Here is a 19,313-nt window from a genome sequence, read left to right on the forward strand (position 1 = left end):
CGAAGAACTCGGACGGATGTGACCTTTCTGCAGGAGCTCCTGAATCTGCCTCTTGATTTCATTGTTCTCCAGAATGGAGCGCCGATAAATTGGGTAGCGGCGCACCTAGGGTCAGATCGATGGAGTGCTTGACTTGACAGTGCAGAGGAACCCCTGCCGGGGAGGTGAAGATGTCTTCGTACTCCTCCACAATCTTGTCCATCTGTAGCTGCCGTGCAGAGGGACCCCGTTTGGAGGCCGCGGCCACTGTCTTCTTCTTCCCTTGAGGGCGTATCATCAGGAAAACAAATTTCCTGGTTTTGGAAATGATCTTACTGCATTGTTTTGCAGTAATCAAAGAGATGGCGGCAGGTGGTGCTACCTCTGGTATCCTGAACAACTTATTTCCCAATGTAATAATAACAGCACGGGGCCTTGATTCATACACAGCATGTCGCTTCCACAAGTATGGTTGTCCTAGTAATACATCACAAACTTCAAGGGGAGCAATGTCACACAATACCTCATCCGTGAAGGGCTTGATGTTGTATGGAAGGCGACACTGCTGGCTCACGCGAAGATCTCGCCCTTGGTGAAGCCACCCAATGGTGTATGGTTGTGGATGTGTTGTGGTCGGTAAGCCCAACCGCTTCACGACCTCTGCCGAAATGAGGTTCTTTTGACTCCCGCTATCAACAATGAACTGTATCGGGGAGCCCTTTACCCACATCTGGGAGTGGAAGAGACGCTCCTCCTCCTCTGGATCTTCGGGTTCATTTTTCTGGATCTTTGCGGTAGCAACAGTGGCGCTGGGATCCGCATCAATGATCTGCTTCCCTTTTTCATACCCCTTATCGGGTTCTGACTCAGAGTCGGAACATGCATCTGATTCTGAAACCTTTAGCTCAGCCACCAGTGACTGCTTGGCCCGACACTCACTTGTGTTGTGAGTGGAGCTCTTATGGAACTCGCACCATTTTCCAGTGTCCTTTCTCGGCTTCGCGGCGTTGCTCTTTGCTTGCAGCTTCGGCTGGTTGTCTTGGGTTGTCCCGCCTTGGCTTTGTCCTTTGTTCTGTGGTTTAGGGGCACCTTTCCCCTGCTTTGGATTCGCAGATCCAAAGTCTCGCTTCTTTTGTTTAAACTTCTGCTCGACCTTGACGGCATACCGGTATGCTGCGCCGAGCGAGGGGATGTTTAGGAACTGTATTTCTTCCTGGATGTACTTGTGCAGGCAGCCACAATATTTGAGTATCAAATGTTGCTCCGAATCCTTGATACCCAACTTTGTGCGAAGGGTATGGAAAAGATTGGTGAACTCCGGCACGTCTTGGTCCCTTCCCTGCCGCAGCGTGGTCCACTTTATGTATTCATCCTCATAGCTTCTGACAGGGTAGTACTGCTCCTTGATGGCATCCTGGAACGAATCCCAGGTGGGTGCGGCTGAAAATAGTGAGCCAGTACTTTCATCCTTCTGCTCGCAGTAGGTTTCCCACCAGTCCTTGACGTGGGGGGCTGCTTTGAGAAGAGCAAAAACAATCTTTTCCCGACTCGAAAATTCATGAACAGAAAAATAACCCTCTAGCAGATTTAACCATTTATCTATGGCATTGGCGTCTATCTGACCCTCGAATATGGGGATTTCAAAATTAATTTATACCTTAAAGGGTGTGGCGTTTCCATAGGAGCTGCTGGAAGCCGATGCGCCGCTTCTGGGTAGCCGCTGAAGGATCTGCGCAAAGCTGTCCATCATCGCGTTCCGTTGTCGCTCGAGCGCTTCTTCGAGCAAGATTTTGATGGGATCTCCTGCCCCCTCGTCTTTCTTCTCGTCCGCCATGGGAGGCCGTCGGGATTTGCGAGGCTGGTCTTGCAAAGGTTCAACCAGTTCAAGCCCTAACTCCTTATATCCCGACCTTGTTGGGGACATGCAAAGAAAAACAGAGAAAAAGCAGACCGCTCCGATACCACTGATCCGGATTTAAACAGGAACGCAACAAATTACAGAGATAACCATATACATAAAGATGCAGCGGAAATAATACTTCATTTCATTAATGGAAAATACTGAAATATGCTTACAAACAGAAATGGAAATAAACTAGCTAGGGCGATGGTAGCTTATCTCTGAGAAGAGATGTGATGGCTACATGCCTCTGAACTGTGTTACAATGAGGCTCGAAGGCCTATTTATTGTTGAGAAACAATGGAAAACCCTTAACATTCCAAAACCTAACCCTAGGTGATGAAACGCCAAACTGTGGGCCCCGTTTGGGTAAATTGGTACATCAACTTCCCAGGTTCGTAACTTTGGCATACGATCTCCGTTTGACGCGTACAATAGCTCGTTAGAAAGATCTATCCGAGCACTACCACTTTGGGAAGGGAAACATCGGTCCATGGACCCATGTTGCCCCCAGATTTCCCAAAAAACGTCGTTTAGGGCCTCAAAACGGCTCCAGAAGTTCAGGACCCGAAAAACTGCTAAAAATAGTAAGTTGTGCTACAATTAAGGAAACTGAAAATGCTGAGAAAGACAATGGTGGGGGTCCAGGTGGACTTGGCAGGTGGCCACCAATATCCACCTGGATCAACAACTTAACATGAGCAAATACATTTCAAAATTCCAAGTTCTCTTCACTGGAACTCGCAGAATGTCTCTCCTCACTCCAAATCGTAGAAACAATAGATAAAATGGACAAGTTTTGAGGGAGTTTTTCCTTATATTGTTTTTTCTACTCTCATACATTTTTGCACTTTTCCACAATAGGCAATTTTTTTCCTAAAAACTCGAGAGTTAGTTTTTTGAGAATCTCAACAAACTGGTGAGCTTTTTCAGTGAGAAATTGAGATGCAGGAAAAAGATCTGCATGGCCAAGTTAAGATAAAATCATGCAGTGAAATACATATGTAGGATAGATTAAAGAATCCAAACCTTGCTTACTCGTTCCGGGCTAATCCGAGGGTCTATGTAGAGGTGGATCTAAAGAATAAGATACCAAAAAAAACCTTAAGAGAACCTGTAACATGAAATGAGCAACTGGAACCTCGGTGATCAATCGGGGTTGAAATGGGGAGGTGACCACTGGGATGGAAACTTTGTAGTGGAACAATGTATGAAGGAATGTGTGTTATAAATTCTGAAAAACCCGGTTATAAACCCCAAGATTTAATGCATAGAACTCACTAGGTGACATGGGAAACACTGGGGTTAGTTCCCAGGACCATCTATTTGGATACTAGTCTAAGAACAATCCTCGGCTTTTCTCCCATGGAGATAATCTTACAGGTATTCGATATTGAAAATTATGGTGGTGAACCAATTAATCATAGAATTATGAAAATAGTACAAAACCCATGTGCCAAATTTCGAGATAGAGAAAGAAACAAAATTCATATTTAAAAAAGAAGCAGTGTTATAATGAAATAGTGCAATAAATCATGAATAATAAGCTAAAGAAAGATATATTGAATTGTTCATTAAGAAAGGGGTAAATAAATCCCTGAACATACAACTTGTAATAGATATACAGTAGTTTTAGACTAACAAGGGGAAATCCATATGAAATTAGCTTGTTTGGGAGAAACCTCAATATTATACAATGAAACATAAAAACCATGAGACAGTCGATAAGGCTTAAGGCAACTGATAGGGCACAAGGACCATATACATTCAAACTCTAAATACAACTAACAAGATAATACCGCTCAACGGCTAGAGACCACTTTTGCATGCATTGATGAAGTCGAACCCTAAAAAGTAACAGAAGGGTATGATGCTCCATGAAAAACTTGGCAAAATAGCATGCAAAGATATGACAACTAGCAACACCCAAGTAAGCACCTTTACTTGCACAGATGAACTGAAAAACAAGTCATTAATAAAGAAAACAACAAGATTAAATTCTAGCATAAAAAATATTAATAGCTAGAAGGACATTAAACCACATGAGTAGTATTTTCTGTAATAAGGAATTCATAACCCTTGTGGAAGTTGAAAGACAATAACCCAACTATTAATGGTGGAGCCATATACCAGCGAAAAACAACATTATTGTATGAAAACCTACCTACTGGTGATGGGGTTAGCATTTTCCCTGAGCATGATTACTGTCTGAAAAGGGAAAAATCCTGCGAAGACAAAGAACATGGTGTTAACCCCACCAAGGAAAAAGAAATTTGTATATGCCCTACATGTGAAATTATGAAGAAAGAAAGTGAAACCTAGGCCCCAAAATTAAGTGCTTACCAATGAAAGAAAAACCAACAAAGCCCGAAAAGTATGGTGTAGCTAAATTCCACATAAGGAGAGAAGGAAAACGAGGAGGATCGATAGCAATGTGACGAACTTTTTTCCTTGAACCGTTTGCTCAGCACCGTTACCATCCGATCAGAGTTCCTAAATATCAATGAACACTGCATATACACTTGGAACTCGAATTATGCCACATGATTACCTTCAGAATTGGGCCAGGAGAGTTTAGAACATTCTCGAGCATAGCGAGCAAGTAAATATTAAATAACATAGGAATAACCTTAGGAATATGCCAAACTTACTGATGGTGAGTTAATGAGACAGGAGTGACATGACACCTATGGATATGGCACTTTTGTTCCCTGGTTGTGACTATGAGCACTTTCTTATTGCGATGGACACCCTTGGTGATGGAAAAGAAAACAAAACCCTTAGGCCTAGACGAACTCTATAAGACAGAGGTAGGAAAATTACTTAAAAAGGAGCCAAGCTCTTTTAAGAGAGACGATTAGCAATGTTGCAAGATGCCCACAGCTCCAAGGTAGTAGTGCATTTTGAAGTACACAAGACGTTGATTCATCTGCAACATCACTACTACTGGCTGAAGATGGAGATGGAGCATGATTTCAGTCGTTTCGTCAAAGGATGCATACTTTGCATGGCTAACATATAAATCAAGGGCCCGGTAGAACCGGATTCGAAAAGGTAACAAGTTCGCTTCCAACTTATTTCAAAAACAAGAACCTACTGAAGACGCTCAATGCTGAAATTCTACGGTCAGGGAAGAAGATTCAACAAAGTTTAGCTATGAAATTAGGCATAAATAACAACAAATTTTAGCTATGTAATTAGGCACAAATAACAAAAACAGAGTATAAAGAACTAACCTTCTACAAATCAGAGAGGGTAAAGAAATATTGTTATGGAAGTAGGAAGAAAACTGATTATCCTGCGTCAATCTTAGTGTAAATTCCATCCACACAGAGAAGCATAATCTAGTTGTGATCAGCACACAGATAAGGAAGAATGAGTAAGGGATCAGGAATATCAAGACATAAACCTCATCCATAAAAAAATACAAGAAGAAACATCCCTTGGAACTGCCTACAACTGCATGTGTCATCCATGCACACCCGCTCTCACATCTCTCATTATTAAACGCGCCAACGTGCCACGCCCATAAAGAAATACAATAAAAGACCTCCGTTGGAACTTCCTAGAGCTGTATGCTGTCATCATGCACATCGAATGTCACATTTCTCATTTTAATAATTGAAATAAAAATTATATGTTTTAATAAAAAAAATAGTGTTAATAATAAATAAAATTAGATATCGACACGCTAAAGTTTGCATGCAGCCCACTTGCTTCTCTAACGCCATTTTAAATCTCAACTTCCAACACTGGAGGCTTATTTGCTTCATGATTATCTGTGCGTCTAGAAGAGAAGCGACGGTTCTGAAGTACTTGAGCTCTGCCATCCATAGTTATGTACAATCCTAGAACAATGCCAAAATGAGAACTGGTTGGCACCTTAGCAGTTTTGTTCAAATTAACATATGCTGCTAGAATAGATTAACATATGTTGCTGGAACAGATTAGCATATGCTATTGGAAGCTTCAAGTGCTTATGTACTGTCGAGAATAAATAGTTATGCTCTCTCGAATCTTTGAACCATAGGGAATGTTCAGATACGAACCAACCAATAGAGCCATTCATTGGCAACATCCTGATTCATATGTTTTCAAAAGATTAGAGTTCAATTTTACGTTGTTAGTTCGCTGTTTGTGTTTCCATGGTTGTATTCTCTAACATTGAACGTTGCTAGGTTTGTACGAAGAGGTAAGGAGTGCTCTTCCTATCGGTCTAAAGGACATTAGTTATACTTTAGGTACCTAATTACCTTACCTATTAGAGAGGAAGCAATACTTTATGCCCAAAACTTTATACTTGACCCCTCCTTGAACAAAAAACAACACCCCAAAAGCTAGGGTTACAGCCTTTAAGCGTTTATCCTCGATAGTTTCATTTTGCGAGAGCGAAGAAAAGCCCACACCTTTGCCAACATCAAGCTTTACTTACTCTAAAGAGCTTACCCTTCCTACTTAAGATATAACGCTTTAAAAGGGAGGAACACAACTTCATACCATTTTCCTGCTCCTTTCAGTGATGAGGTCTCACATAAAGTGGCAGGGAAATTAATTTCAATGCCATAATTATAGCCAGAATTAAGAATAACCATTATTTTCTAAGAAATTTCAGAATTAAGAAATTGTTGTTCAAATTAATTTGGTAACTATAGGCCAAAAACAATTGGATCTTTATTCAATAACCATTATTTTCTGAGAAATTTCTTGATGGCTTGAATTACTCATTACCAAAATTATTTATTTCTAGAACTAAGAAATTATTGCTTGATTTCAGAATTGTATGCCAAAATTATTTATTTCTAGAACTAAGAAATTATTGCTTGATTTCAAAATTGTACCTCTAGGCCAGCAACTGGTGCAACTGGTTCGGGTCAGCATCGTTCATTCTGAACATGGCTTGTAACCACCTTTTCACTTATTAAGGCACTTATTAAGGTTGAAGAGGAAGCCTCACTATTGCAAAATCAATCGAGTTCCGAAATACGAAAGGTTAAGAGGATATGACAGCGTGGCTGCAAAACGTGGAGAGAAAGCCTCACTATTGCAAAATCAACCGAGTTCCCAAATGCGAAAGGTTAAGAGGAGGTGACAGTCCGACTGCAAAATGTGGAGGCATTGAAAGAAAAGGCACTCAATCTGAATATTGAAGGAGCCTGACCAAGTGTTGCCAGGTGTAAAACAAGGAAGACCAGGGGTTGCTAGGTGTAAAACAGGAAGGCTAGGTGTAAAACAGGAAGACTAGGTGTTTCCAGGTGTAAAACAAGAAGACCAGATGCCCTAAAATTCATAGGGCGGTGGAAAGTTAAGTTTTGAAATGTGGTAGACTGAAAACATTAAATGTTACGAAATATTAAGAATTTGAACCCATATGTTGCTTAACCTAAGTGATAGTGCCTCCCAATGTGTCTTCAACTAATGCCAGGATTAGTTTGTTGTTTTTGAAAATGGGATGAAAATGTGAAAATGCCAAGGGAAACAAATCAAAATAACATATGCTTTTGGCCTACCGCCTCGGGAAGAGGCCAAATAAGACTATGAATGAAAAACTATGCATATTTAACCGCAATGCGAAATAATAACCAGCGTAAACAGCTTAAAAATAATGTTAACAACCCAATTTCGATTACTATAGTCCCATGCCATTGATAGATTGCAGTGACTAATAATAAATTGTAAATTAGTTAATAATATTATGTATCGGTTGATTAAATAATATTATGTATAAATTGATTAAATAATTTTTCAAACATAATAAATATATTAAAATTTATATTTAAATATTATGTTATTGTACATTTAAATTAGTGAATATCAATTATATATTAATGTAATTATTTAAATTGATATATATCAATCATATTTATTAATGTAATTGTGTTAATATTTATATAAAAAATAACACTTTTGTACCATTTCAATCTAAATGTAATTAATAAATCATAATTATTCATACTTAAAATTTATTTAAAAAAACATTTTCAAACAACTACACTTGCAACAAATAGATAAAGAAAAAAACAATCAAATTAATATTACTCATCTTTTCATAAGTGATACACTTGCAACAAATGGATATCAAAGTGTAACAAAATCAATTAAGTTAATATTACTCATTTTCTCTAAAAGTGATACACTTGCAACAAATGTATAGGAAAGTGTAACAAAATCAATAAAGTTAATATTACTAATTTTTATTTTTCTTTCTAAAAGTGATACACTACATGATGTCGAATCGATACGATGATAATGACAAAGATTCGTTCCGAATATTATCTAAAAATTTCCAACCTTATACGCAATTCACGGGTCTAAAGAGCAATCACTTTAAAATCAGTCCCAATCGTACCCAGCATTTATGGTTCTCAGCCGAAATTCATTTTAAGGACCAAATTCCTTTTTATCTCATGTGACGTCAGGTTGATGACGATAGCATTTGACGTCAACTATCCAAATATGTGAATCTTAAACCTACACGTCTAACTTACGCGGAATCGCATGAAGATAAATGAGTGCACGCGTAACCACTAAATGAACGCGGAGAAAGCCATGGATTCAGTAGTTGATTTTCTGCAGAACTCCATCGGTAGCCTGAGGCTGAGCCTTAGCCTCAGCCAAGCGGTGACTCTAGTTCTCGTGGCGTCAGGTTTTGTCTATGTGGTGAAGCACAGGCTGAGAAAACGGCTACGGCTTCCCCCGGGTCCGTCGGGATGGCCTCTGATCGGCAGCCTACCACTTCTGGGCAACATGCCCCATCACTCGCTCTATCGGCTATCCAAACAATACGGGCCGATTATGTATTTGAAGCTCGGGACTACCGACACTGTGGTCGTCTCGTCGCCAAAGATGGCCGAGGCGTTCCTAAAAGCGAACGACCTCAAATTCTCCAGCCGGCCAGGAAACTCAGCCGCCAAATACATTGGCTATGACAACAACAGCGTTCTCTGGGCTCCGTACGGCCCCGCCTGGAGAACGAAGCGCAAGGTCTGCAACATTCATCTCTTCGCCGCCAAGGCCCTGGAGGAGCTGCAGCCCGTGCGGCAAGCGGAGGTCGGGATGCTGGTGAAGTCGATTCTCGAACACGAGCGACAAGGGAAGGCTGTGAACCTCGGGGAGCAACTCAACGCTTGCGCTGCTAACGTTCTTGGGCAGATTCTGTTGAACAAGCGCGTGTTCGATTCCCGGGGATCGAAGGCAAGCGAATTCAGGGAAATGGTGATAGAGCAGATGGAATTAGCGGGAAAGTTTATAATCGGCGACTTTGTGCCGTCTTTGGCTTGGGTGGATCTTCAGGGTGTACGAACCAAGATGAAGAGGCTTCACAATAGGTTCGATGAGTTCTTAAATAAGCTGATAAAGGAACGCGAAACTGCAACGTGTAATGGAGGGAAGAGAGATTTTCTGAGTGTGCTTTGGGCCCTTAGAGATGACGTGGACGGCGAAGGAGGGTATCTCACGGATGCTGATATTAAGGGCCTTTTACTGGTGAGAAAAATTCATTGAAGTGAAAATAACTACCTTTACCCTTTTCATCTGTTGTCACAGGGTTCAAGAGTTGAAGGCATTACTACTAAGATTTGTTATGTTATTTTTATTTTCTTAAAACAATTGAAATTTGTGATAAATCTAGTAAAAATTTACTTAATGAGAGAATGAATGATTTTATTGAAGTTTAAGAGGCTAAGAAGCTTAAGAGATCGAGAGAATATCAACCTTAATTTATCTTCATATTCTTTTTGATGTTGGATCTTTTGTTGTAAGTTTTGATTAGAAGACACTTTAACTCATTCTCATACTGGATGTCATATTTTCCGTTTTGGCTATGAGTCTTGACTATTTTGTTGGATGTCGGATCTTCAGCTTTAGGCTATGAGTCTCCACTATTCTGTTCGATGTTAGATCTTCGGCTTTCGGTTATGAGCCTTGACTAGAAGGCTAAGAATCTGATTGATCTCATCTTTACCAAATATATGGTGCATGTTGTCAACCTTTAGATTGTTTTCATATTAAATGCGGATATCCTTATATGCTCCACACTCCATGACAAAGTGTCATTGGGTCTCCACCACACCCTTATTGCAAAAAATGCGGGTTCTCTCTTCCCAAACTTCCTTGGGGTTATTCCACTTTCGAGTTTCACATCTAAGGTGTTGTGACCATGTCCTCAATTGTGCCACTAGCACCCTTGCTTTTCTTTTAATAGCTGCTCCTAAATATGTTTTCTCACCAGGGTCACAAGTTGGATTGAACCTTTGATGAGTATGCTTTTTTATGTTTTTTTATGCCCATTGTGATTGATCCACATGGGAGTCTTAAAGTTTTCCATCACAAATTTTTGCATTTCCTCATTGGTGCTAGGGCATTTATGCAACTTGATATTCCACCTTTTGTTTTGCTTCATCCAAGTTTTCCTCCTATGATCTAATCCCTCTTCCATAGCTATCTTGGGCGAAAGCTGGTTATCCATGTTTCTCGTCTTATTTAAATAGCTTATTAATTGGTTATCGTTGTTGCCTCCAATGGAAAAGTGTCTACTTTAGCCAAAATGATTTCGTGGCTTTAACTTTGAGATTGCTAGTAATTAGATATTTCTCTATTTTTTCTAACTGCCTCCAGCGACAAGTTGACATGCTACTTCCCCATACTTCACAACCGCAGAGAACAACCAACTTAACCAACAAACCAAAAAGGTTTTCTTGGTTTTCCAATCCCAAAGTTCAACGTTTCTGCACCTATTTTGAAATAAGTATGATGCTCTCCATCCTCTTGAATTATCTTCCTCCTACAAATCTTCCAATTCATTCTATAGTGAATCCAATCCCAAGATATTTGTATTATTTCATTATATAGAAAGACCTTCGAAAAAAAGTTATTTGATTTATCTTTTCTATTTAAAAAAAATAGTAATTTTGCTTTGTTAATGTTCACTTCATCTCCACTTCCTGGCAAAAGTTTTCTAAAGCTTTTAAGTGTTCTCTTAATCCATATTGTTTTTGACATTAGAAGAAAATCATCTGCTTATAGAAGCAACTTTGCGAGATAGCTTGGTTGAGATTAGGATAAGGGAGATTAGGATAAGAGCTTGAGAGATGTTAGAGGCCCGATTTCTTCCATTGAAAAAAACAATATAATTTTGGAAAGAAAATTGACGTGTTATTTTTGTTTTGGATGGATGTTTACACTTAGTGTTGAATGCTGGTCAGACAAGACGTGTTATTTTTCTTTTAGATGGATGTTTTAGACGTGTTGAATGCCAATCAGAGAGACATGTGTTATTTTTCTTCTAGATGGATGTTTAGAACTTATACACGTGTTGAATGCTGGTCAGACACTATTCACAGCCGGAACGGATACATCATCAATAACAGTGGAATGGGCGATGGCAGAATTGACACGTCACCCAAAAATGTTGAGGAGATGCCAAGAAGAATTGGACTCCGCGGTGGGAGGGGAGCAAAGAAGGTTGAAGGAGTCGGACCTCCAAAACCTGCCGTACTTGAAGTCGGTGGTGAAAGAAACTTTGAGACTTCATCCCGCGGTACCCCTCCTCATTCCTCGGATGGCAGCGGAGGCGTGCGAGATAGAAGGATACTACATACCCAAGAACGCCCGACTCATAGTAAACGCGTGGGGTATGCAGCGCGATCCGAGCGTCTGGGAGAACGCGCTGGAGTTCAATCCTGACCGGTTTATGGGCAGCAGCGTGGACGTTAGAGGGAGCGATTTTCAGGTAATTCCTTTCGGCGCAGGTAGACGGATCTGTGCGGGTATGAGCATGGGGATCCGCATGGTTGAGCTCATGCTCGCCACCTTACTTCATTCCTTCAACTTCTCTCTTCCCCATGGACAGCTGCCCGAGACACTAGATATGGCGGAAGCCTTCGGTCTGACAATGCACAAGGCAGTGCCACTTCTCGTGGTTCCCACTGCCCGTCTCCCTCTCCATCACTATGATTAGAGAAGTGGGCGATTTGGTTTTGGAGTTTGGTTCGACCGCACATTCGGTGGTGTAGGGCATTTAAATTCGGAAAACCTCGACTCCTATTTATCATAAATTCTTGTAATAGCTTTGATTCAAATTTGTGCTTGAAGTAGGTTAAATATAGAGTTCATTATAACTAAATATATATATATATATATATATTAAAAAGATAAAAGATAAAAATGCGTTATGATTTAGTGAAGCTATGATGATGGCCAAATTCATATGTAAGATTCGTTTTCATTAAATATATTCTTGGTGTTTTAGCTTTTAGACCAGTATATCTTAAAAGCATTATTCTGTGATTTTTCTAATAAAATTTAAAATTAATTAAATAAATTTTGATATTTTTAAATTAACGTCATTTTTCAAATAATAGTTATCGAAACTCAATAGAATAATTAAAATTTTGATTTTATCAAATTCGAACATAACTATGAAAAAGGAGATGTCTTCAATGCCCTTTGCAAAGGTTTTTCATTTTCTTAAATAATACCATCCTATACAATGTTCTTGCCAAATTCTAATATAATATAATATATATTTTTTTAATTTATTATTTAAAAAAAATGTTTAAATAGATTAAGGATTCGTTGAACTGTGTTACTATCTTTCACCGCACTTATTATAAGAAGTATGTTTTGCCCTAATAACATCATATTGTTTTTTAGAGATATTTTCATTCTAATGAACTATTTGAAAAAAAGAATTTTGAGTTTATATGGACACTTTTTTGGGTGAGGTTTACAAGTATTACCAAAAGTTTAATTCTTGTAGTCTAACCTCAACAACCCAAACTAATTCCAATGAGTATTTAATGATGCTTTAGGTGGAGGACAGGAAATAATACTCTTATATTAGTTGAGTTTATATCTTTGTCCATGTATATTATCGCTGAAGTTTTTAAGTTATCGGGAAGCCCTTATTTCTTTGTCTTTTTATAATTCTTATAACATTGAAAATATGCTCCTCTTTCACTTTCTTTGTTTTGAATAACTTGTATCTTGGTTGGGTCCACATGCACACCGTACTCATCAAGATGTACCCCAAATATTGAACCTGGGTCATACCAAAAGTGAATTTCTCCAAATTAGCACACAATTTGTGTTCTTGCAGGGTTTGGAGGACCTATCGAATATGGTAGAGGTGATCTTCCCAACTCTAGATGAAGATCAGGATATCATCCAAATACACTGCCACGAATAAGTTGGTGAAGGGCTGTAAGATGTCGTCCATCAGCCTCATGAAGGTTGCGAGGGCATTTGTCAACTCGAAAGGCATGACCAACAATTTGAAGAGGCCCTCCTTGGATTTGAAAGAAATCTTCCACACATCAGAGGGTTCGATTAGTACCCGGTGATAACCAGAATTCAAGTCAATCTTACTGAAATATTTGGCCCCCTTGAGCTAGTATAGAAGGTCATTAGTCTATGGGATTAGATACCTATTCCAGATAGTGATCTTATTCAATGCCTAATAGTCAATGCATAGTCTCTAGGTCTTGTCCTTCTTTTGTACAAACACGATTGGGCTCCCACATGGTGATGAACTTGGCCTAATGTGCCTTTTCTGCAAGAACTCTTGAATCTACCTCTTGATTTCATCATTCTCCATAGCAGAGCATCGATAGATTGGCTCGTTGGGTAGCAGTGCCCTTGGGGTCAGATCAGTGGATTGGTTGACCTAACAATGTAGGGGTACCCCTATGGGTGAGCTGAAGATGTACATGTAATCCTCCACTACATTTTCCATCTACTCTTGTTGTGAGGATTATTGTTTGGAGGTTGTGGATGTGGCCACAATCTTCTTCTTTCCTTGAGGGTGAATAATAAGGAAGATAAATTTCTCAATCTGGGAATGATCTTACTGCATTGCTTTGTAGAGATCAAAGAGATAGTGGTAGGAAGTTCTACCTATGGTATCTTGTATAACTTTTTTCTCAGATAAATAATACCAGTGTAAGGCCTAGACTCATACATAGCATGATGCATCAACAAGTATGGTTTGCCTAATAATACATCACACACTTCAAGCGGAGACACATCACACAATACCTCATTTGTGAAGGGCTTGATGTTGTAGGGAAGACGACACTGTTGGCTAACGTAGAGATCTTGTCCTTGGCGAAGCCACCTGCTGGTGTACGGTTGCAAGCATGGTGTTGTTAATAGGCCTAATCGTTTCACAACCTCTACTGAAATGAGGTTCTTTTGGCTTCTTTTGTCGATAATGAACTGCAACGGAGAACCCTTCACCCACATCTGTGAGTGGAAGATTCGCTTCCCCTCCTCTGGATCTTCAGGGTCAATCTTCTGGATCTTGGTGGCGACAATAGTGGCGTTGGGATCTGCATCAATAATCTTCTTCCCTTTGTCATTCCTCTTGTTGAGTTTTGACTCAGAGTTAGAACATGCATATGATTCAGAAGATTTCAACTTAGCCACCAACGACTACTTGGCTCGACACTCACTTATGTTATGAGTGGAGATCTTATGGAAATTACACCATTTCCATGTGTCCTTCTTTGTCTTCGTCTTGTTTTTCTTTGCTTGTAGCTTCGATGGGTTGTCTTGGGTCGCCCCACCTTGGCTTGGTCCCTTTTTTTGTGGGTTGGGGGCACCTTTCCCTTGCTTTGGATTCACAGATCCAAAGCCTCACTTCTTTTATGTAAATTTCTTCTTTAACTTTATAGCGTATCAATAGGCGACACCAAGCAAGGAGATGTCCAGGAACTCCATCTCGTCCTAGATGTACTTGTCTAGATAGCTGCAGTACTTGAGTACCAAATATTGTTCAGATTCCTTAATACCCCACTGTATGGGAAGGGTATGAAAAATATTGGTGAATTCAGACACATCATGGTCCCTTCCCTACCGTAGCATAGTCCACTTTATGTATTCATCTTCATAGCTCGTGACAGGGTAACATTTTTCCTTGATGGTGTCTCAGAAAGAATTCCAAGTGGGTGCGGTTAGTGAGGGTTCACTCTTGTCTTTCTATTCATAGTAGGTTTCCCACCATTCCTTGACATGGGGGGTGAATTTTTTCCTTATTGGAAAAGTCCTGAACCAAAAAATATCCTTCTAACAGATTTAACCTTCTATCTACAACGTTTTCATCTATCTAGCCTTCAAATATGGGAATCTCAAAGTTTGCTTGTACCTTAAAGGGAGTGGTGCCTCGAGAGTGGTTGTTGGATGTGTTAGACACATACATGGCTGAAGCAATATGAAAGATAAACATTAGATTACTTTTCTTATTCACAATGATACATATTTATAATACATAGGAATGACCCTTGTTTTCATATTCCAAGTGGTCCCTTGCACTCCCTTTAGCTGTTCAGCTTCCACACCAACCCTTAGAGGATTAGGTGTCCAACATTCCCCCCCCTTAATCCAAAGGGTTATGTATAAGTCCAAGAAGAGAGTTGTAATACAAAACGTGAAAAAATGCATAGTAGCATTAGGCTGAACGTGCTCTCTGAAATGTTGGTATCAAGGGAGGTGGTTTAAAGATGATCACCAACATTGGAATGCTTAGTGCAATTCCGAGAACTATTCCAAGTCTAGCAAGAAGTTGAGGTCTTCTACTAGAAGAAGTGCTCCTGATGTTTTGAAGAGGGAGGTCTCACCTCGCATAAAAGGGAGAACCTCAACCTGAAAATGGAGGTCTCGGCCTGTGATGGTTTAAGGATTATGACCAACTCTAGAATGCTTAATGTAATTCTTGAAACTCTTCCAAAACTGGCAAGAAGCTGAAGTCTTCTGCTAGAGGAAGTGTCCCAAATTCTTTGAAGAGGCATCACCAACTAAAGGCATGCTCATGGGCATCTTTGTCTTTGGCTACAACTCTAAATCTGGTATGGCAAGTTGTGGCTCAGGCTCCCTTGATGTGGCTTTGAAGCTTGTATATGACCATCACTTCCCACCCTATCAGATACAAGGTGAGATGATTTAGAAAACTCAACTACAAGACTGTTCAATACTCTAGAAAAAAGTTCTGACATATGACTGAAATATCTTCTTGGCTGTTGATGCCCATTGCCAAGAAGCGATCTATCCAATATGAATCTTTGTTCTTGCAGGAGGATTTTTTTTGAAGCATTTGTTTGAATAATGACTAGTTTTATGATAGTGCTTACATGGATGGAGATCAAAACAATGATCTTTCATATGGCCAAATCGGTCACAGTTTTGGCATTTAACAACTTTTTGTTGCGAATGTGGAGGAGTCGAATCTAGAACAGCTGAAGGTGAACCATCATGAATAAACCCAACACTTTGAAATTTGATAACCTTTGGGTAATCTGGAATATGAAAGGAAACCTCCTTATCATATCCAAGACCTATTCTATGCTTATTGCTGATGAGTTCTTCCCAAGGTCTAATGATGGGCTTGAGAGGTACAGACTGAACTTCTACATCTGCATGCAAATATGCTCTAGAACTGGGCGCTAAATCAACTTCAACTTTATATTCTTGGTGTCGATGGGAGTCTGTCTCAATGTTCTGAATAGAAACAGGTTCAAAATGATGACTACTGTTGTAATTCTTCTCGCTGAAGTTGAGACTCCAACTGCAAAATGTCAATATTTTCCTGCGCATTTTGTAGAGATATTTGAATGTTAACAAGAGTGGTTTTGTGATTTTGATAGTGCCACCTATAGCATATTGTATCAAAGTTTCCAAATACTCTAATACTTCATAAAATTTGGCCATTTTCTAAACAACTCAAGTAAATAAATGAAGGGTGTCGGCTTCAACCAATAATGCACCCGTTTACAATGTAAACAAATTGCGAATATTCTTCAGTTTGGATTGATCTTCAAAATCAATGTGCCATTGATTTCATTTAAAAATATCAAACTAAAATGTTGAATATAGCACCCCACACTGTTAGGTCCCTATACTACTAGTGTAACCCCTTATTGTTATTAGCACAACCCCCTTATTATATTGTTGTGCACATGTATTCCCCATATTGTTATTATTGTGCCCCATTGAAGCCCACTATTGTTATTATTATGCCCTTACATTATTATTGTTATGTTGGCTCTGATTATATTATGACCCCTTAGAATCCTGTATAGAAAGGAGGTCTTGTCATTTGTATCATCTAAGAATTGTTAATTTGTGTAATGTAAAGGAGGTTTCCCACTTGAAGAGGCTTATTTCTAAGGTTTTGATCTATATTTTCTATCTTTTTGTGAGCTGGTTTCATAACATTTGGTATCGGAGCTTTGGATTCTAGGGTTTCACTGCTCCAAAAAGGCCATCATGGCATTTTCGCTATAACTTTTTCGCTACGAAGTTTCAGAAGCTAAAACAAAAGCCCACTTGAGAAGAAATTAGTCTGCACCTCGGGTCTGAATTTAAGATCTTGTCTCGCTATATTTTCGGAGATATGATCTGAGGAAGTTAGGGTTTTTACAAGCTCCAGAATTTCATCTCAAACAGGTCATCATGGAATTTTCACATTAATTTGTTTTCTACGAAGGTTCAAACACTGAAATTAAGACCCATTTGAGCTGAAATCGTAGGAAGCTCAGGCCCGAATTTCAAATCATGTTTTGCTATATTTTTGGAGATACAATCCAAGACATTTAGGGTTTCTGCAGGATCCTGAATTACATCATGTGACCTAGGGAAAATTGTCATAACTGTCTCTCTGAGCATCAGATTGAAATTTCATCAAAAGTTACAGAAATAGAATGGATGGTAGTTTTCTGTGTATATTTTTCAGATCCGAAGGTCAAAACAGTGACACGTGGCACTTCATACAAGTTCGCTCTTCTCAAAAGGTATATAATAAGGTCATCTTGGGAGATTGTGCATAACTATTTCTTGGAGAATCCAATTTTGCTCATACTAGTGGCATTGGAAAGAGAACACAAAGGGATACTGTAGGTTGCCATTTTAGAACTAGAAGACCCGAAATTATAGAGTTACAGTCGTTTCAATATCGAGCTCCTAAAATCAAGAAAAGGCGATATGAGGAAATTTGATGGCAAGGATCTGATAAATTGGATACTATAGATGGAGCAATATTTTGATCTACATGAGGTGCAACTATTAAAAAATATACGTATTGCATCTTCATATTTAGAAATGGATCAATTTTTATGGTATAAAGGGCTTTTTTCTCGTAAACCACTTGTTACATGGTCAATTTTCATGGAGAAAATGATAGGACATTATGAGGATGCAAAGAGAAGCACATTCTTTAAACAATTGATAAATCTCAAACCAAAGTGTTCAAGGGCAGAGCACAATGAGGACTTTCAAAAATTGAATACAAGGGAAAATGATATTCCAGATAATCAGAGGATTGATGTCTCCATAGGGACTTTAAAGGAGAACATTCAACATGAGGTTCGTCTTTGGGAACCTGATTCATTGGATAAGGCATTCAAGTTGGCAAGAAAAGTGGAAAGAAAAATTATGGCAACAAGGAAGTCTACCCCTCACAACTATAAAGATGGAAGTGTTGTTTCTCCTAGCCTTCCACAACCTACAAGGTTAAAACCACAAAAATTGGAATAAAAAAGAGCAAAAGGACTTTGTTACAATTGTGATAACAAATAAATTAAAGGTCATAAGTGTGTTGAGAAGAAATTATTTTACATTGATTGTGAAAAGGAGGAAGAAAAAGATCAAGAAACATCAAAAGAAGAGGATATACACCAGGAGCCAACCCCAGAGAAAGAAGAAATGAATTCGAGCATATCTTGTAAAGCATTAGAAAGAATTACCACTCCTCAAACTCTCAAGATAGAAGGATATACTAAGAAGAAAAAGGTTCAAGAAGTGAAAGATCATATTTAGAAAGAAGAAATGAATCCAACCATATCTTGTAATGCATTGGTCGGAATTACCATTGCTCAAACTATCAAGATAGAAGGACATATCAAGAAGAAAAATTTTCAAGAAGTGAAAGATCACATCGAGCATCAAGAAATGAATCCGACCATATCTTGTAATGCATTGGAAGAAATTACCACTCCTGAAACTCTCAAGATAGAAGGACATATCAAGAAGAAAAAGATTCTAGCAGTGAAAGATCACATCGAGCATCAACAACAAGTTCTCCAACTTTTAAAGGATAATGCCACTTTGGTGCAAAATTGAATGAAACAATAGCCAGATCAAAATCGCAGTGAAATAAGTTTTGATGTAGGCGATTGGGTATTTTTACGATTACATCTCAAGCAAGATATTTATGAGAAGGAAATGTTGGCAATACTACATGCACTTAAGAAATGGCGACCTTACCTAATGGGAAGACACTTCAAGGTAAAAATGGATCATGATAGTCTTAAATACTTTTTAGAAAAAATATTATCTTTAGAAGAACAGAAAAAATGGGTCACAAATATGTTAGGCTATGACTTTGAAATCATCTACAAAAAAGGCAAGAAAAATGTTTTTGCATATGCACTCTCAAGAAAGGATG

General features: G+C 39.0%; 1 protein-coding gene across 1 annotated transcript; it reads left to right on the top strand.

Annotated features, from left to right (window-relative positions):
* The first annotated feature begins 8,391 nt into the window (after positions 1 to 8,391).
* Positions 8,392 to 12,131, top strand: LOC149232613 (flavonoid 3'-monooxygenase CYP75B137-like). Its single transcript, XM_089379457.1, has 2 exons — positions 8,392 to 9,361; positions 11,205 to 12,131. Exons 1-2 carry the CDS (start codon positions 8,408 to 8,410, stop codon positions 11,832 to 11,834), a joined length of 1,584 nt encoding a protein of 527 aa, XP_089235583.1. The 5' UTR covers positions 8,392 to 8,407; the 3' UTR covers positions 11,835 to 12,131.
* Positions 12,132 to 19,313: the final 7,182 nt, after the last annotated feature.

Source organism: Pinus tabuliformis, chromosome J (genome assembly GCF_031772625.1).
Source record: "Pinus tabuliformis cultivar Carrire ecotype Pingquan chromosome J, CPIR1, whole genome shotgun sequence".
In the NCBI taxonomy this organism is placed as follows: Eukaryota; Viridiplantae; Streptophyta; class Pinopsida; order Pinales; family Pinaceae; genus Pinus; species Pinus tabuliformis.

Bases quoted from the DNA above. Each gene is read 5' to 3' on its own strand.
- LOC149232613 (XM_089379457.1), top strand. From the start codon at position 8,408: ATGAACGCGGAGAAAGCCATGGATTCAGTAGTTGATTTTCTGCAGAAC. The intron at 9,362-11,204 runs GTGAGAAAAATT...AATGCTGGTCAG, and splicing joins ATATTAAGGGCCTTTTACTG to ACACTATTCACAGCCGGAAC.